The 20,378-nt window shown below is 47.7% G+C and overlaps 1 protein-coding gene across 2 annotated transcripts in view; it reads left to right on the top strand.

Moving 5' to 3' along the window:
• The window catches only part of Itpr2 (inositol 1,4,5-trisphosphate receptor type 2), a 394,738-nt gene that overhangs the window by 100,807 nt on the left and 273,553 nt on the right, over positions 1-20,378 (top strand). For both annotated transcript variants that reach the window (XM_040743610.1, XM_040743611.1), the window contains exons 15-21: positions 3,165-3,326; positions 9,839-10,011; positions 12,824-12,943; positions 13,034-13,219; positions 14,631-14,882; positions 16,559-16,703; positions 17,596-17,746. In XM_040743610.1, coding sequence (XP_040599544.1) covers positions 3,165-3,326; positions 9,839-10,011; positions 12,824-12,943; positions 13,034-13,219; positions 14,631-14,882; positions 16,559-16,703; positions 17,596-17,746 — 1,189 coding nt within the window. The remainder of the gene's footprint in view (positions 1-3,164; positions 3,327-9,838; positions 10,012-12,823; positions 12,944-13,033; positions 13,220-14,630; positions 14,883-16,558; positions 16,704-17,595; positions 17,747-20,378) is intronic.

Genomic DNA, 20,378 nt, shown 5'->3' with positions numbered 1-20,378 from the left:
AGCTTCCTGTGATGGTTGTGTTAGCTTCCTGTGGTGATGGTTGTGTTAGCTTCCTGTGGTGATGGCTGTGTTAGCTTCCTGTGGTGATGGCTGTGTTAGCTTCCTGTGATGGTTGTGCTAGCTTCCTGTGGTGATGGTTGTGTTAGCTTCCTGTGGTGATGGTTAGGGTTAGCTTCCTGTGATGGTTGTGTTAGCTTCCTGTGATGGTTAGTGTTAGCTTCCTGTGGTGATGGTTAGGGTTAGCTTCTGGTGATGGTTAGGGTTAGCTTCCGGTGATGGTTGTGTTAGTTCCCATTGGTGATTGTGTTAGCTGCAGCTTGATGATTTGAGAATCACCGAGAGACAGGCTGCTGAGTCTATAAGGGATTATCCTGACTTATGCTAGTTGATTTAGGAAGACTCATTAACTAGGCCAGCCCATCCCCTGGGTGAAGATCCTAGACTGCAGAGAATGGACAAAGATCTGAGCATGGCATTGGGTGCTCTCTGTGCTTGGCTGTGGATGCCGTGAGAGCAGCTGCTGGGAGCTTCTTCTGTGCTTTTCTCTCTGTGATGAGCTTCAACCTCCAAACCAAGACATTTGCCTTAAAAATGAGGGATCCCAGAGAAGAGAAAGGGCACCTAGACATAGCTATAGTGTAGGGAAAGACAGCCAGCCAAAGAAACACACCCTGAGCAGAGTCAAAGGAACACACTTTGTCCCTGCAACCAGAGCCAAAGAAGTGTACCCTGACCCTGAAACTAGAGCCAAAAGGCTAAAAAGGACCAGAGAAAGAAACACACTTTGTCCCTGGAACCAGAGCCAAAGAAATGCACCCTGGCCCTGAAACCAGTGCCAAAGAAACACACTTTGCCCCTGGAATCAGAGCCAGTGAAAGAAATGCACCCTGCCCCTAACACTAGAGCCAAAAGGCTAAAAAGGACCAGAGAATGGAACATACTTTGGCCCTGAAACCAGAGCCAAATCTGACCCTGACCCTGAGCAGAAAACCAACCAATTCCTGAGCAGGAGATCTAGCCAGTCTGAGCTCAGGGACTGAAATCTGACCAATCCCCCCTCCCACCGCCCCAAAATCTTCTCCCTGGAAAACTCCACCCCTAAGAAGCCCTATATAAACCCTCTGCCTGTTCAGCTTGTGACTGTCCTTTTCCAGCCTGGCAGAGGGCAGCCACTCTCCTGGATTCTTCCCTCCCAATAAATCTCTTGAAAGAAGTTTGGGTGAGACTGCAACACTCAGTATTCCTTGGCTCCCGAGTGCCAGAATACCTTTCCATCCGAGCCATAATGCTTACAGATAGTCTTTAAAACGTCACCCTAGATCCCATATCCATAAGTTCTGTGTGATTGGTTAGGAGCAGAGAGAGAATTCCACAGGGACACGGATGGCAGAAGTTAGGGACTGTTTGAGGGTAGCTTAGAGATACCCACCACACATCTCCAAAATACCAGTGTGGTCAGAGCATCTGAAGAAACAAATTTCCAAGTGACTTTGGAACCATTCTCCCTCTTCCATCTGCTCTAAGAAGACAGCAATCCAGTCCAGATCTCTGAAGTGCATAGCATACCAGAAAATAATCTACTTTCCAGTAACCTGCATGGACTTTACTGCAGTCACATCTTCTTTTTATTGTTTTATTTGCTACCAAAAACAATTAACTTCTGTATGAGCCACATATGGACAATTGAAAACACAAAAATTACATTAATTAATAATTAACATTAATTAACATACTGTGCTGAGTTGGGAAAGGAAAAACTGGAGACCCATTGTCAGATGGTATTTATAGGTTGTCTGAAGACAGTGCTTTTCTGAAATAAAGTCACAGGTCTAAGGGACAAAGTCTTTCTGTCATCAGCAAATTAATAAAGCATTTGATTTCAGGAACTTTTAGGACTATGAGTGAATTTTGATCTATTAACTGATGCGCCCAATCTATCTCATAATATAAAATTCAAGGTTCAGGGAACATAAAATTCTTTTCAAAAATAATTTTATTTTTAAGAACGTCACACATAAACACCGACTACATTTATCACATCTGCCTTCCTACCCTCTCCCCCTCTAACTTCTCTGTCCTCCCAATCCATGATCTCTCCCTTATTATTTTTATTGTATGTACATGCATACATGTGCATATGTATATACAACCTACTGAGTCCTTATTATTATTATTATTGTATGTACATGCATACATGTGCATATGTATATACAACCTACTGAGTCTTTATTATTATGGTATGTACATACATACATGTGCCTATGTATATACAGCCTACTGAGTCCTTATTATTATTATTATTATTGGGCTGGAGAGATGGCTCAGCCGTTAAAGGCTAGGCTCACAACCAAATATTATTAATATTATTATTATTGTGTGTACATGCATACATATGCATTTGTATATACAACCTACTGAGTCCATTTTGCTCATTTGTGTCCAGTGTTAGCCTCTCAGGCACACACAAAGGACTCTCTCCTACCAATGTCCTCTTCTGGCACCTACAGCCTTTCTACCTTTTGCCTAAAATGAGGTAAGAGTGACATTTGGAAGCCATTACCCGTTGTAAGCTTCAGGTAAAAAGTAAACATGCCTTTTTAAAAATAATATTTTGATTTTGGAAAATCACAGAAAAATAGCAGAATAATAAAAGCATATAGGAAATATATCTTTTTTGTTTGTTTGTTTTTCGAAACAGGGTTTCTCTGTGGCTTTGGAGGCTGTCCTGGAACTCTCTTGGTAGTCCAGGCTGGTCTCGAACTCACAGAGATCCTCCTGCCTCTGCCTCCTGAGTGCTAGGATTAAAGGCGTGCGCCACTACTGCCCGGCTAGGAAATATATCTTAATTCCTCTGAATATGTCCATGTAGCTTGATACAAACACCTTCATATTTCCCATCTCAGTAAAATACAGTTTCTAAATAAAATTAATCATGCCATTGATGCAGTGGACTTGTTGACTGGGTACTCTTGAGAGCACTGGGCTTTTGGTTCGATGGTGTTTTATTTATCATTCAGGACTAACAACCAGTAAGTACCTTCTGCCTTTGCACTAATTTTACTTACAGTGCTTTCAAGTCCGTGTTATTCATTAAAAATGCAAATGGGTTGCAGAGCGTGCACGCGTGCGACCATCGAAACGGAAGGGTCTTCTTGTTCTTCCAGGTGTTTGGGATCCTTAAAGCGCCCTTCAAGGAGAAGGCGGGAGAAGGCTCGATGCTGAGGCTGGAGGACCTGGGCGACCAGCGCTACGCCCCCTACAAGTACGTGCTGCGCCTCTGCTACCGCGTCCTGAGGCACTCGCAGCAGGACTACAGGAAGAACCAGGTGGGTAGGGAGCCCGAGCCCTTCGTATGCGGCAGCTAAAAGTATAGACCGAGGAGGCAGAAGTTGGACTTTGCGAGGAAGGGCTTTGTGTGGGCGGCTCAGAGAGCCATGTGTGAGGACCGTTGAGCTGGACGGGTGCGCGTGCGCGTTCTTAGGGCTTAGACTTGCAGGCGGGGATGCGTGGTCTGTTCATGGTCCTGCTGAGCAGGGTACCCTGGCCTGTTCCTGAGAGGTGCAGCCTTGCTGTGTGCGTGCATACCTACTAAGATACCATCTTGTGGCCGAGATTCAACAAGCACCTGAAACAGGAGAAGGGACCGAGGGGAGGCTTGGGATTGGGGGGGGCAGAGGAATGCAATGCTCGATGCTCAGGCTGGGGAGCTCTGGCCAGTGGTGGGGACGGGGAGCCATCTGCATGACTGTCTGGAGCACGCCTTTTAGGAGACAGAGTAATCGGTTTGGTTGCTTTTCTTCCCTGTGACCAAATTCCTGAGCAGAAGACACTCAAGGGAGGGAGGGCTTTTTGGATCCACAGTTTGAAGGTGTCCAGACTGTCATGGATTGGAAGGCACAGGGGGACCCCTCCTCTCTTGACAGATAGGAAACGAGAACAAACAGGAAGTTGGGTGGGTTATAAAACTGCAAGGTTTACCCCTAGTAACACATTTCCTCCCGGAGGCTCAACCAGAAGGCTCAGACTTCCACAACTCTGCCCCCTGCTGGGGACCACGAGTCCTGATGCATCTGCCTATGTGACAGGGTAGGATTTTGGAAAGGTCACTGTGGAGGACAGTGGGTGGCTAGTGTGCGTCTAGGGATGTAGCCAAAAGCTGTAACCTGCTAGTGAAGGTTATTTCAAGTCTCACTTAGTCTTAAAAATATGTAGTAGAGTCTGGAGAGATACCTCACTGGCTAAGAGCACTGGCTTCTCTTCCAGAGGACCTGGGTTCAATTCTCAGTGCTTATGAGGCAGCTCATGTCCAATGCCCCCTCCTTCTGGCCTCTGTTGGCACCGTAGGCACACGGGCGTACATATATGCAAGCAGGCAAAGTGCATACACACAACATACGGGTCATCTTTAAACATCTGTAATATTTTGCGTTGGGTTCAATAACGCAAATGTTTGACATAAAGCTATTTACGTCATTGGTCACCTGGCGTTGTGTTCTTCATGTGCTTCTTATCTAGTAGAAGGACCTATGTACCACCGGCGTGCAACACAGTTTTTTCCAGACAGAGTTTCTCTGTGTAGTCCTGGCTGTCCTGGAGCTCGCTCTGTAGACCAGGCTGGCCTCAAATTCAGAGCTCCGCCTGCCTCTGCCCCAAAGTGCTGGGATGAAAGGCGTGCGCTATCAGTTGCTGAGTTCAGTTCATGAGGGAGTATGGCCTGGGAGAGGGCTTGGGCAGGGCCTGTGACACAGAGCTCAAGGTGACTGATGAGGTGGGGGACATTTGAGGCATGTGGGCAACACTCAGTGTTCACTCACTTTGTTTCAAGCCTAACAGTTTTCACAAATCAGCTCAGTTTAGACAGTGCTGAGTTAACATAAGGGACGGAGCCCGGGAAGCAAACGAGACCCTCAGATTTACAGTGTTTCTTGTTTTCTTTTTGGCGCTGGGACACACACTTGTCACCAGGTGGGCACTATGACTTAGCTACACCCTCAGCTGCCAGGCTACAGTTTTAGGAACGGATCCGGTGTGTAAACCCAGCTTCTGAGTCATTGCTGAGAGCTTGAAAATATTTTGGCAAGAAAACATATTTTCCCCCTTCAGGAAGAATGTATTAAAATATGTTGGCTTTGGAATTCAGCCTTTGAGATTAAGAAAGGTCCAAAAAGAATATGTAAAGCTGATTTAGTTAAACAATAAATAAATATGTCAAATAACAGGAGCAGACTGACAGTTTAAACAGGCCCTTAAACTTACCGTGCATTTAGATACATGCCCTATAATATTTAATACAATGGGCATCTCTTGTACCATCCGGGTGATGAACCTAGTTCTTTCTGGTTGAAATGTTGCCACTGGGGCCACACTTCCAGCGGGATGACAGTGTAGCTCGTGTCTCCCTGAGAAAGGACATAGATCTAGAATGCCCGAACAGACTTTAGGCATCCAGGGTTGTGGCGCTGGAGACACCCCGTGCAGCACCGACTGGCCGAGCACAGGGTGGGTGTGGAGAGGCAGCTCGGCCGGTTTCCTCCTCCCCACTTCCCTTCCTGGGTCCCCTGAACGAGTTACTTTTCTTGTAGCTGTGCCCAAAGCCCGTCAAGGGGTCGTGGAAAGGAGACAGTGTGTATCTGGGCTCAGTGTGAGGGCGTCATGACAAGGAGGGCCCGGGGGTGGCAGCGGTGGCGGCAGGTGACTTTGTGGTGGCTGCTGCATGAGACAGTGGTGTTCAGAGCACAGGGTGGGGTCGCCCTGAAAACACCCATTTTCCTGTCAAGCAGGCACATTTGAGCGTGTGCACATGCGTGCACACATAGTCACCTGCCTGAGTTGATATTTACACGCCCTCTAGATTCCTTGCAGTGCGTCACTGTGGGTGATCTATCTCCCCTCCCCTCCCCTCCCCTCCCCTCCCCAACATCTAAGTCACTGATCTGACCAAGGAGCAAGGTGACTCTCCGCAGTGACCTCACGCGGGTCAAGCTTGAGAGAAGACCAACTTCACTCTGCTTCTGGCTTAATGCCACGCACCCCCAGCTTCTTTTGACAGCTCACACATGCATACAGGACACTGCGATCACATCTGTGCTCCGTCACCCGCCTTGATTTCCTCTCACCCCTGCAGAATCCTCTTCTTCCTCCCGATCAGCCCTGTCTTGCTGAATGTGCAGGTAACACAGCTACTGTGTGCTCATGAATGCCACATCATGTCACGTCATGTTATGTCATGTCACATCACATCATATGTCACATCATGTTATGTCATGTCACATCATGTTACATGTCACATCGTGTCATATCATGTTATGTCACATCATGTTACATGTCACATCGTGTCATCATGTCACAGCATGTCATATCATGTCACATCATGTCATATGTCACATCATGTCACATCGTGTCACATCATGTCATATCATGTTATATCATGTCACATCGTGTCATGTCACATCATGTCACATCATGTCATATCATGTTATATCATGTCACATTGTGTCACATCATGCCACATCATGTCACATCACGTCATATCATGTCACATCATGTCACAGCATGTCACATCATGTCACAGCATGTCATATCATGTCACATCGTGTCATATGTCACATCATGTCACATCGTGTCACATCATTTCATATCATGTTATATCATGTCACATCGTGTCATGTCACATCATGTCACATCGTGTCATATGTCACATCATGTCACATCATGCCACATCATGTCACATCATGTCATATCATGTCACGTCATGTCACATCATGTTACATCATGTCATATCATGTTACATCATGCCACATCATGCCACATCATGTCACATTGTGTCATATCTGGAAGACAGCATTCACAGAGCTCCTACCCTGGCCTCCAGCTCTTACAGTGTCCCCACCTCCTCTTCTGAAATGGTCGCTTGGCCTTTGGGGGTGACAGGGGTGCCCCCATTTGGGTCCTAGAGAATGCAAACACACTTAATCCAACAGAACAGAAACAGCTTAGAGCCAATGAGATTCTGCGGGACAGGTGGGGTAAGGACTTGTCACCTCAGAGCGTGTCCCTGAGGGCGTGTCCGGGTCTTTCACTGAAGATGGAAGGCCTTCAGTGTGGGCAGCACTGCCTGGCCCGGGCCCAGTGCTAAATAAAAAGGAGACGGTGAGCCGAGCCCCCTCCCCACAACTGAATGCTACGTGGCCAGCCTACCTCCCTCCGCCCTGGCTTCCCACCCTTCTGAACTGAAGCTCTTGAGCCGGGAGCCACAGCAAGCCATCCCCCTAACTGCCATAAGTAGCTCTCTGACAGTTTATGGGAAAATGTCTTTAAATGTAGGCAGAACGGCTTTTCATCTTGCTTTGATTATCTAATTTCCAGCATCCAACACACCAGTGAAGAGCTCACGTGTGATTTAGTGCTGACCCACGTATGCAATGTTGTGTTTGGGTTTGCTATTATTTATGGAGCCCAGTGTCACCCCTAATTTCATTTAATTATTCCTCAACATCTTGGAAGCTTGCCTCACACCAGAGTATGACTCTGATGGCCATAAACGCGTGTAAATCAATATACAGCTCTGAAGTGATGCACTGCAGGGGACTTTTACTTTAGGTAATTGACTACCCAGTAGCAAGGCATCATTCTGAGAGGACACAAAAGTGATGCCTAGGCTATAATTAGATTTGTGTAACCAATATCATTTTCAAGGACTAGATACGTTCCAGTAAATTTTGCTCAAGGCAAAGGCCACTTTCTAATCGATACATTTTCTCATCGTAGAAACAGAGGTGCATTCCCAAGGAGAAACCCCCAGAAATAGAAAACCTTTGGCCATTGAAGGGGTTGCTCTCCTTAGCGCTAAGGGTCTATACACAGAATGTGAAAGCCAGTGATTGTGGTTTGGGACATAGGCATGAGAACGAGGGACAGGGAACAGGCTGGAGAGATGGCTCAGCCAGTCAGAGCAGTGACTGACTGCTCTTCCAGAGGGCCTGGGTTCAGTTCCCAGCACCCACAAAGGGGGCTCACAACTGCCTGTAACTCCAGCTCCAGGGTATCTGGCACCCTCTGCTGGCGTCTTTGGGTACTGCATGCATGTGGTTCACAGACATACATGTGCACACAAATAATAAATATTTAAAAAAGAATAGGGAGAAGACTAAACAGAGCATAACTGACACTCTCTGTGGTGTTCTCCTTCTCATGGCTAGAATAACATTTTGGCCATTACCATAACTCACGAGGACTTTTTTTTTTTTTGAGACAAGGTTTCTCTGTGTAGCTTTAGAGCCTGTCCTGCAACTTGCTTTATAGACCAGACCGGCCTCAAAATCACAGAGATCCACCTGCCTCTGCCTCCCAGGTGCTGGGACTAAAGTTGTGCGCCACCACCACCCAGCTCTATTCTTTTTTTTAAACAAAGAAATTGTCACCTAAGCAAGCTGACTCTCTTTTATACAATTATAAAATACTTACCCTGTATATATGGGTGTTTTGCCTAGCTGTGTATATGTGTACCATGTGTGCGCCTGTGTCCACTGTGGCGCCCGCGCCACAAAGCAACTCCGAGGTATCAGGAACAGAAAGACCAGATGTCCAGCTGTTTGTACTAAGAAGTGTCTTTATTTTGCCAGTGCTACGAGGTCTCTCTCTTGTAGGAGGGAGCAGTCTTATATATAGTCTTGCAACACAGTAGAAAAACCCCAGGTGGAAGAGAGCGTGTTTTCCTCCTGCTAGATGTTGCTGTCAGTAGGGCAATGCGGGGGCAGTAAGCCAGGACTATAAAACAGGATGACCTGTGGCTATCAGCTGACAAGCAACTCAGAGACCCTGTGGGGGCCCCAACACTCTACCACAGGACCTTGGCGGGTGCCACTCCACGCTGGGCACGCCCTGCTGCTGCTCCCAGGGCTGCTGTCCTTCCATCCTTGCTGACTTGTCCATTTCTTTTCTGCCTCTGTCATCTGCAGCTGCCTCTCGTCTCCAACCTCGGCTTCACGCCGCGCTCATCCACGCGTGGACACGTGTCTGTCCTCTTGTCTGCTCTCTCTTATCTCATAGTGAGATCTCCAGAGAGACCTTTCTCAGGTTCGGCCACACCCACAGCCTCCCACACAGTCCCCGTAACGTTTGAAGTCGTAGTTAGACAGTTATTGCGTGGCTGGATCTAATTAATGACTCGAGTTACCATGCAATCCTGTTTGATCGGTTGCTCCTTACTGATAAGTACGCTAATTTTTTTTATATCATTCGTCACAGATGATCTTGTTGGTCATTCTAGTGTCAGTCTGAGGAAAACAAAAACAAACAAACAAACGACAAACAAGACAACTGGAGTCCATGTAGGACATTCAATCGGCTGCACCGATCTCAGATCCCAGGAGCGAGGCAGTCATGTACTTTTTAAAAAAATTTATTATTATTTTACCTGAAATTGGCAGTTATAGCTTCTGGCGAGTGTCTGAGAGGCCCCTTGCCGGCTGATGAAATTCTAAGTTACCATGGCGTAAAAACTACAGTTAGAGTTTCCTTTTCTCACTTACAAGAGTACCAGTACCCATTTAGAAAATAGTGATGAGTGACATAGCTTTTAATTAATTGATTAATTAGTTATTTGCAGTATTGAGGATGGAACCTCGAGCCTTGCAGGTGCCGGTTAAGTGATCTCCCACAAAGTCCCGCCCCCCGCCCTCGAGAAATTTCCTCCAGTATTTCCCTTTACTGAGGCATCGTTTACTGATTTTCTTCCGATAAGCTCTCCTGCTGGGCTTTCCTGCTGCCCAGGTGACCCTGCTGCAGACCCCCCAGGGAGCTGCCATTGAAGGCAGCTGATGTCTCTTCCTCCCCGCAGGAGTACATCGCTAAGAACTTCTGCGTTATGCAGTCCCAGATCGGCTATGACATTTTGGCAGAAGATACGATCACGGCCTTGTTACACAACAACCGCAAACTACTGGAGAAGCACATCACGGCTAAAGAGATCGAGACCTTCGTCAACCTGCTCAGGAGGAACCGGGAGCCCAGGTCCGCTCTCGTGTGTGTGTGTGTGTGTGTGTGTGTGTGTGTGTGTAAGAGTTGTTTTTTTGCTTTGTCTTTTTTTTTGTTTGTTTAAGATAAAAAAGTTGAGCATCTATTGTAGCCCTGACTCTTGATGGGCAGATGAAGTGTTTGTTTCCGTGATAACAGGGTGTGTGTGTGTGTGTGTGTGTGTAGAACAGTTTCTGCTTCACAGGTGATCAGAGTCCTTTAGAGACGCTGTTGATGTGTCTCCTTGGTGCTGGGGAGCTCACCTAAGGCTCACACAGGCTTGGAAAGTGGCCGGCTGCTGCACCCCAGCCCTAGACTGGCGTTTAAATGTACTCTTACTTCTGTACGGTTTTCCAAAATATATTCGTGTATTTTCACACCTGTAATCCCAGCTGCCCAGGGGCCTGAGACAGGATGATTACAAGGCTAGGAATTGGGTTACGACACTGGGTTTAAGAACAGTTGGTAGGGCCCTGTCGCGAAATAAAAAACAAAAAAACAAAAATAGTTGAGGAGTTAAGCCAGTGGGAGAATGTGAGGCTCAAGGATTAATCCCGGTACCGCAAGAAGAAGCCTCAGAAGCCCAAAGCGTGTTCACATAGACTCTCCCAGGTGTCCAGCTTGCAGATGTGGGCCACGCGTGTCCTAGGAAAGCTATGAATGGTGACCGGCACGTTTATGGGCGGTGGCACCGTGTTGTGGTGTCTAAAGGCTGGGCACTCCTGATGGGGCGCTTGGTTTAAATGATACACATTACGTTCTCCTGAGGTAAGTGCTATGCACTGCTACCTAGATTTTAACAAAATTCAGTGACTCACTTATTATCTATTTCTTTTTTGGTGCTGGGAATTGAACCTAGGGGGTCTTAAGTTTTGTCTTCCATTATTTTTCCTCCCACAATTGCAGGCCAAGCTGGCCTGGAACTTACTGTGTAGCCCAGGTTGGCCTTCCCTTTAAGGCAAGCCTCCTGCCTCAGTCTCCCAAGTGCTGGGATGGTGAAAGTGGCCACGCATTTGGGGGCTCCCCAGCTTTTACCCTCACTTTAGGAAGGAGAGAATGAAAGACAAGAGAATGAACATGAAGCTGAGTCCCCCGGTTAGGGAGGGGGTGCTGGGTCCAAGGGGGTCGCGCATTCTCTCCCCCCCCCCCCGCCATGATGCCTTAGGTGGGAACAGCACACAAGCCAAGAACACTCACCGTGTTTTCTCTGCCTCGTGCTCTAACAGTCAATGCTGGGAGGTGGACAGGGGCTTCCCCCGGGACCAACCATCCTCTCCTGAAGAGTGCTCCCTAACCCTGTATGTACTCACTGAAGACTGCTCCCCAACCCTGTTATATACTCACTGAAGAGTGCTCCCCAACAGTGTTATATACTCACTGAAGACTGCTCCCCAACCCTGTTATATACTCACTGAAGAGTGCTCCCCAACCCTGTTATATACTCACTGAAGAGTGCTCCCCAACCCTGTTATATACTCACTGAAGAGTGCTCCCTAACCCTGTATGTACTCACTGAAGAGTGCTCCCCAACCCTGTTATATACTCACTGAAGAGTGCTCCCTAACCCTGTTATATACTCACTGAAGAGTGCTCCCTAACCCTGTTATATACTCACTGAAGAGTGCTCCCTAACCCTGTTATATACTCACTGAAGAGTGCTCCCCAACCCTGTATGTACTCACTGAAGAGTGCTCCCTAACCCTGTTATATACTCACTGAAGAGTGCTCCCTAACCCTGTTATATACTCACTGAAGAGTGCTCCCCAACCCTGTTATATACTCACTGAAGAGTGCTCCCTAACCCTGTATGTACTCACTGAAGAGTGCTCCCCAACCCTGTTATATACTCACTGAAGAGTGCTCCCCAACCCTGTATGTACTCACTAAAGAGTGCTCCCCAACCCTGTTATATACTCACTGAAGAGTGCTCCCCAACCCTGTTATATACTCACTGAAGAGTGCTCCCCAACCCTGTTATATACTCACTGAAGAGTGCTCCCCAACCCTGTTATATACTCACTGAAGAGTGCTCCCCAACCCTGTTATATACTCACTGAAGAGTGCTCCCTAACCCTGTTATATACTCACTGAAGAGTGCTCCCTAACCCTGTTATATACTCACATTGTTTTGCTTTTCTGTTGATACTTGGTTTTGGAAGACACTCGAGGGAAGATGATTTTTCTAAACGCGAGTCATTGTGCTGAGGGATGAACGTCACCTAAAACACGGAAGCAGACACACCCATGGCGAGCAAAGGCTCACATGTGATAGAAAGAATTGCTCAGTCTGCTTTTAATGATGCAGCAGATGAACAAGCGCACAGACAGACAGACAGACAGACACTGCATTGAAGCAATGCAAGTCAAGCTTCTTTTATGCAATTCCAAGTTACATTTCTGTTGTGATGATTTTACTAAAATGCTTTGCCAGGCTGGTGAGATGCTATAGTGTGTGTGAAAGCCTTTGACAGAGAGGCCTGATGGCCCGAGTTCAGTGCCCAGATCTCCGGGAGAAGAGCTGGGTGCAGCGACCTGGGCTCGCATCCGTGATTCCGGCACTCACACAGATGGTGGCGGGGGTGGGGGGTGGGGGTGGTGGCAGGACAGTCAGCCGGAAGTCTGGGCCAGAGCCCACGCCCAAACATGCACGCACTTTAAAGATTTTAAGAAAAAACATTAATTGGTGAGTGGATACACTCGAGGTGCTTTGCTTGCAAAAATGAAACCGTTGAAGAATCCCTAAAGGACGATCTGCTAAAATAGGAAAATGAAATGCATTTTCCTCACGTTTCCCTTTTCCCCTTCCTAGGTTTCTGGACTACTTGTCTGATCTCTGTGTGTCCAACAGCACTGCCATTCCTGTCACTCAGGAGCTCATCTGCAAGTTCATGCTGAGTCCTGGCAACGCCGACATCCTCATTCAGACCAAGTAAGCTGCCCCCCCCCGCAGGCGTCTGCCGGGACATCCCCCACTGGGTGTGTGCCTCTTAGCAGACTCTGCGTGTCTTTGCCCTTCCAGGCTGGTGTCCATGCAAGTGGAAAACCCCATGGAGAGCCCCATCCTTCCTGACGACATTGACGATGAGGAGGTGTGGCTCTACTGGATTGACAGCCACAAGGAGCCCCACGGCAAGGCCATCAGACACCTCGCCCAGGAAGCCAAGGAAGGCACCAAGGCTGACCTGGAGGTTCTGACCTATTACAGGTGCTGGGGACACTCACACTCCCCGTCCAGTGTTCACAGGGAGCCGCTTCTCTCAAACCTCTAGGAACTAGAGACACAGAGGAGGGCACCTGAAAACGCAGAAAGAACCGGGCGTTGGTGACACACGCCTTTAATCCCAGCACTCGGGAGGCAGAGGCAGGCGGATCTCTGTGAGCTCGTGGCCAGCCTGGTCTACTGAGTGCCAGGACAGCCTCCAAAACAATGCAGAGAAACCCTGTATCAAAAACAAAACAAAACAAAACAAAAAATTCAGAAGGAGAGGAACCGCCTAGAGATCTCGAGATGAAAGCTAACACATGCGTTCTCTGTTTACATTTTCTGATGAGCGTGGGGCTCGTCAGTAGGCGTTTCTTCCTGTTACCAGTGGGATGTAGTAGGGGCGGGTGAGAAGCAACAGGACCTTGACTGTGGATGGAGGGGGTGGGTGGGAACTGGAATGAGAGGGTGTGGCTGCCGGGGTGACCTCACAGAAGTGGCGGTGGGTTAAGATGGCATCTTGTTGTGAGCACGTGCTCTTTGGGGCTTGCAAGGCACAGGTGTCTGTCATTCTGGAAGGGTCACCTGTGTTTATTAGCAACAGCTCGAGGGGCGGTTCCCCAGGGTCAGTGTGCTGGGATCAGTAACCTAGCTGGAGGGCTGGCAAGCTGTCTCGGTGGGTGGAAATGCTTGTCACTGCAAGCCTGACGACCTTAACTCGATCCCTGGAACTAACAGTGGAAGGGGAGAGCCAACTCCCAGATGTTGTCCTCTGACCCCCACACAAGTCATGTGGCACATGGGTGCCCTCCCTCCCCTTCCAAGAGAGAAAAACAACAACAGTTAAAAAGACCGACCTGGCGTTTTGGATTTAAGGGACAAAGCCCAAGGCAGAAACCCTAGAGACAGGTGGGTGGGAACCAAGGAAGGACCCGGAACGTCTGGCGTCTCCTGGCTTTTATGTCTCTCAAAACCAAACCAAGGGCTCACCCTTAATCGTAGAGGCTATAGGACCCTGAGACAGCACCGTTGGGACTTATCCTGTCTGCTGCTCTGCAAACCAGGCTGAGGTCAGACAAAGCCGGTGCAGATTCTGGAGGCTCCGTAGCCCCCACCCCGACAGAGGCGGGGGAAGGTGGAGAGAGAGAGAGAGAGAGAGAGAGAGAGAGAGAGAGAGAGAGAGAGAGAGAGAGAGAGAGAGAGAGAGAAAGGTGGTTTCGTGTGACTTACTGTGGTGACAGAGACAGTGTTAGACCCCATGCTGTCATTCATTTGTTCACTGGCCAAGAGAGTCGGGCTGAGTGTTGTTAAGCACTCACGAACACCCCCGCACACCCAGCAGTCGGCTGCGTTGCTGATGGCTTTCTTCAATGGGGGCAAGAGGAATGACGTTAACACGCCTTATGCTCTCTAGGTACCAGCTGAACCTCTTCGCAAGGATGTGCTTGGACCGCCAGTATCTGGCCATCAACCAGATTTCAGCACAGCTGTCCGTGGACCTGATCCTTCGCTGTGTGTCTGATGAGAGCCTGCCCTTTGACCTCCGAGCGTCTTTCTGTCGACTCATGCTCCACATGCACGTTGACCGGGACCCCCAGGAGTCCGTGGTGCCCGTTCGCTATGCCCGGCTCTGGACCGAAATCCCCACAAAGATCACCATTCACGAGTATGTTTGGAAACCAATTTATTTATTTACTTTTTAAATTATTTATTTATTTAACTTTGCGTGCATAGGTGTTCTGACTGCACGCACGGGTCTGTGAGGGTGTTGGGTCCCTTGGAACTGGGGTTGGACGGAGACAGTTGTGAGCCGCCGAGCTTGGGTTGCTGGGGATTGAACCCCAGGCCCTCTGGAAGAGCAGCCTCCAGTGCTCTTAACCACGGAGCCATCTCCCCAGCCTCAGTTAGGTGTGATGAAAGTGACTTGGGAAGGGGAGGGTTTGTTTGACTCTTGCTCCCATTGAAGGAAACGAGGACAGGAGGCAGGAACCCGGAGGCAGGAGCTGCTCTAAAGAGGCCATGGAGGGGTGCACTGCTGCTCACTGGCTTGCTCCCCATGGCTTGCTCAGCCTGATTTCTTAAAGATCCCAGGACCTGGGCACCCAGGGACGGCACCACCCGCAATGTCCTGCCCCTCTCCCCATGGCCTGCCCCTCCCTCCACCTGCCGCTAGTTAGGAAAATGCCCTATGGTCTTGTCTGTCCATGGACCTCAGGGAGAAGTTTTCTCGGTCGAGGCTCCCTCCTCTCCAGGGACTCCAGCTTGTGTCAAGTTGATGTAAAACCGTCCAGTACGTTGTATTCATTACCTTTCTCATAGCGGACGAGAAGCAGCTTTAGTGTGGTTCACAGTTCGAGGGACCAGTCCATCAGGGCAGGGACCTCGAGGCAGTGTCACCTGGAATCTTTTCTCAGGGGCGGGGAGGTCACACTTCTGATTTTTTCCTCTCCGTCCAGTAACGGTTTCCGTCCCAGGGAGCGGTGCTCTCCACACTCAAAGTGGGCCTTTCCCTCTTCAGCTAGTTGGTTCTGGAAGCACCCTCGCAGATGTGCCCAGAGGTGTGTTTTCTGTCTGGAAGATTCCAGATCCTGCCAAGCTGACAGTGAGGGTGAGCTGTCTGAGAGGCATTTCTCTGTTCAAAGTCAGCAGATGAAGGCCAAGTCAAAGTGGCTTTAACTCTGAAAAGAAAAACACAGGAAGGGATTTGTGCATTTCCCTTCGCAGTGTTCCCTGGGAAGGGTCAGTGAGATGCCACGTCCTGAGGGCAGAATGATAGCTCTCCAGCAGGAAACATGTTCCCCGAGGCTAGAAAGCAAAAGTGCTAACCCTGGCAGCTGAGTGTGTGGTGACTGGCAGACTCCACCCTGCTCATTCCATCTCAGTTGGCGGTGGCCCCGTCACAGGTAGGATGCTTACCCCAAGAGGCTGACTGATGTGTCCAAGGCAAAGCATGGTAACATCCCCACTGTGTGCAAGGCAATACACTCTGGGAGTCAGAATAGGTAACATCCCACTGTGTGCAAGACAGTGCACTGTGGGAGTCAGAATAGATAACATCCCCACTGTGTGCAAGACAGTGCACTGTGGGAGTCAGAATAGATAACATCCCCACTGTGTGCAAGACAGTGCACTGTGGGAGTCAGAATAGATAACATCCCCACTGTGTGCAAGGCAGTGCACTCTGGGAGTCAGAATAGATGAAAGTCCCACTGTGTCCAAGGCAATGCACCATGGGAGTCTGAATAGATAACATCCCTACTGTGTGCAAGGCAAAGCATTCTGAACAGCTCCACTTCTCAGTGTTTCTCATCGACTTAACTCACTCTTGTATCATCTGCCCAGGTATGACTCCACCACGGACTCTTCCAGAAATGACATGAAGAGGAAATTTGCTCTCACAATGGAATTTGTTGAAGAATATTTGAAAGAAGTTGTAAACCAGCCATTTCCTTTTGGAGACAAAGAGAAAAATAAGCTGACATTTGAGGTATTTAAAAAATTTAAATCTATTTTCTTTGTGACGGGTGCCCACTGGTCAGAAGGGGGCGACAAATCCCCTGGAGCCAGACGACGGAGAACCATGTGGGAGCTGAGAACCAAACTCAGGTCCTCTGGGGGAGCAGCCAGTGCTCTCAGACCCTGAGCCTCCCCCAGCCCCACTGGAGGTGTTTCAAAACAGTCACTCCTGGCATGACTGCGCGCTCTTGCCAGAAATCAGGTGCACCGAGCACTGAAGATTTTCCTCTCCTCTAATATTTAGGGTGTCTGGGCAGTGGGATTCTCAGGTTCAGGCAGACACAATTCTGTCTGATGATGACAAAATTGTAGATTTGGGATTTTAAACTTTAATTCCATTCATTGCCTTACTTTTGAAAAAATACATGATGTGCAGAAATGCAGTTCATATGTTAGTTAGACCACAGTCAAGTGATGTGATGCTCTTTGAATCAGAAGGGAAAGAGAAAAGCTTCAGGTCACATAACGAGCCCCTCCCCCTTACTGAGTGAGTTAGTGTGACATACGTACTCACATCATACCTGGTACATTAGCTCTCCACTGCCATGAGCCAGGATAGGAGACATAAAACTCTGGGCCAGTTTATGGCTCATATTTATTAGAGTAATTTAACCGCTGATTAAGTGGTATCCTCCTGACTTACATTAATTAAGTAGTAGATATTGTAACATAAACTCCTCAAAGCACCTTAAAGCCTCTTATGAATAGACCCTAGATTTGGATCAGTTACAGTCTGAACAGCAGCCTTTACAGGAATTTTAAATCCTAGGTGTTAAAGTATTAGGAACCACTCTAGATGTAAAAATTGCAAATGTTTATTCCATTTTCCAATGCTATTCTGTCTTCCGCTCTTCCCAACGGAGGTGGTCCACCTGGCTCGGAACCTGATATACTTTGGATTCTACAGCTTCAGTGAGTTGCTGCGGCTGACAAGGACCCTGCTGGCTATCCTAGACATCGTCCAGGCCCCCATGTCTTCGTATTTTGAACGATTAAGCAAATTCCAAGATGGAAGTAAGAACTTTTGAGGAAATGTGATAATGTTTCTGTTATTAATCAGGGGTGTAAGATAAGAACCAAACATATAGAGAAGCAATCCATACGGGCACTGGTTCTTCATGGGTTACATGATTACGGGGCGGGCATCCAAGCAATTGCCTCTAATAATAATGTAGTGTGTGTGTGTGTGTGTGTGTGTAGAATTGTTTACATGTATATGGGTACACATGTACTGGTGAGCGTGAGCATGAATGTGTGTGTGTGAGTGTGCATGTGTAGGTCTGCAGCTGACTTCAGTGTCCGTTTTGACTGCTGTCTACTCTATTATTTGAGGTGGTATTTCCTGATGAGCTCCGAGTGCCCTCATCCCTGCTACCCTAGACATTGCCCTAGGGAGCCCTTTGTCTCTGTTTCCAGGAGCACTGGGGCTACAGGCAGTGACTATGCCTGCTTGGCTTTGACATGGGGTTCTGGGGATCTGAACTGTCAGACTTTCGGGATCTGAACTGTCAGACTTTCATATGATAACCATGCATTTTTTTGTATGGTGATTACATTAGGTTGCACAGTTGTTTCTAGGAGTTATAAGGAAGTGTGCGCTGGACATATCCCTGCGAGGATGTGAGCGAAGGAGGATTGGGCAGATGAGCGGATGTGCAGTATAGTTTGAAAAGGAAATGGTGCAACAGGAAAAAATAGGGTCTAGGATACTTTATTAAATATAGAAATCACTTCCAGGGGAAGCTGGGAAGCGCTGTTCTTTCCCAAGAAAGGCCAGCATCCAAGAGAGATTTTACTTTTTCTTTCTCCTATATATCTCTTGCTTTTTTTTTTTTTGGTTTTTATGAGACAGGGTTTCTCTGTATTGTTTTGGAGGCTGTCGGTCCAGCCTGGCCTCGAACTCACAGAGATCCGCCTGCCCCTGCCTCCCGAGTGCTGGGATTAAAGGCGTGCGCCACCACCGCCTGGCTATCTGTTGCCTTTTGTTGGGGGAAGTCCTGTGTATATGTCAATAATAAAGCACTGTTGGCCAATAGGGAACAAAGATAGGTGGAACTAGGAGTCCAGGAGGACACTGGGTAGGAGAAACAGGAGAGTCGAGATGTAACCGCCATGGGGTAGGAAGCCCGGAACTGTTCTCCGGTAAGAGAAATACTTAGATTAACAATTATAGGGTAATTACTTAAGTCAGAGCTAGCCAGTAAGAAACAAGCAAGGCCAACAGCTTCATAATTAATACAGTGTCTTGTGTGTTATTTGGGGACTACAACGCGGCAGAGCCCAGGCAACTGATGGGGGATAAACCAAAGCGGCTAGCAAGGAAAAGGCTTCCCTTTACAGCCTTTCCCACATCCCCCATCCACGCCCCAAATGGGCGTGGCCAGTATCTCGGGTAAGTGAGCTCTCCCCTACAATTCCCCTTTTAGTCTAAATAAAAGATTTAGACTTGATACAATACTCAAACATATATACAGCATACATACATAGAAGATGATAAGCAAATTATAATCCACTTAAATCCTATCCTAAGTATATCTATCCCATCTAAACCCTAAACTTATCTGAAAGAGATGCCCAAGTCTGAACATCTCCTTCCAATTCCAACCCTAAATAATCGAAAACTTACCCTATCATGTATAAACAATATCAACAGTAGGGAGAGGGGGCGTGGTTTTCTCAAAATTACTTTCTGCTGAAATGGGATGACCACAACCTCATGGGATCCGGTAAGGAAAAAAAAATGTTAGTGTAACGGAAGTGGAAAGTCTCATTTGCATTCAGTCTCTGTTGCATTCAGATGCTTGATGGAAGTTATTGATTGACGTTCTAATCTTGATTGAAGTTGTTGTCTGAGACTCTGGCCAGATTGTAGAAGGTGCACCATATCAGTTCATTGGTCCGGAGCTGTGTAGAGCGATGTAGTCCCAAACCGGTTTTAGGATGGTACTTGTCAGGTGGAATCGATGATGTGGGGCCCCATTTTCTTTTTGAAGTTTTTGAAGATTGCTGTTGGAAAATTCCTTGTTCTTTGTGCAAAACTTAAACATTAACGTTAACAGAGAAATTTTCATCTTTTATGTGTATGCATAGGGAGATGGTAAATATGAGGGAAATTAGACTTTCAGAGAAAGAACCAAGTATAAAGAGATGACAGTCCCTAGATTTCGTTTTCTTCTGTCTTAATCAACGGCTCCTTGATATAATACAGAAACTCTGAATTTTATTTTAACAACATGCTTGGATTTAGAGGAGGAGAGCCAATCCAACTCCAAAGCCCCTTCAGTTTAGTGAATTGGGATTAAAAGAGTATTAGGAAGTAAGGAGAAATAGATATTATTATAAGAACAAGGTTGAGAGAGTCAGAGATTGATACCAAACAGTAGATTCTTATTTGTTTGATGGTCCTTTTCTAGGATACTTTATTAAATATAGAAATCACAGGGGAAGCTGGAGAGCGCTCTGCTCCTGGAAGCAGGGCCAGCATCCAAGAGAGATTTTACTTTCTCTTTCTCCTGTATATCTCTTGCCTTTCCCAAGTCCCCCTGTCCACGCCCCAGATGGGCGTGGCCAGTATCTCAGGTATGTGAGCTCTCCCCTACAATGGTTGAACCGAGACCTCAGGTCAGCACATGGAGGGTCTGAGCTG

Source organism: Mesocricetus auratus, unplaced genomic scaffold (assembly GCF_017639785.1).
Source record: "Mesocricetus auratus isolate SY011 unplaced genomic scaffold, BCM_Maur_2.0 Super-Scaffold_100001, whole genome shotgun sequence".
In the NCBI taxonomy this organism is placed as follows: Eukaryota; Metazoa; Chordata; class Mammalia; order Rodentia; family Cricetidae; genus Mesocricetus; species Mesocricetus auratus.
This window is presented reverse-complemented; position numbering and strand designations above follow the sequence as displayed.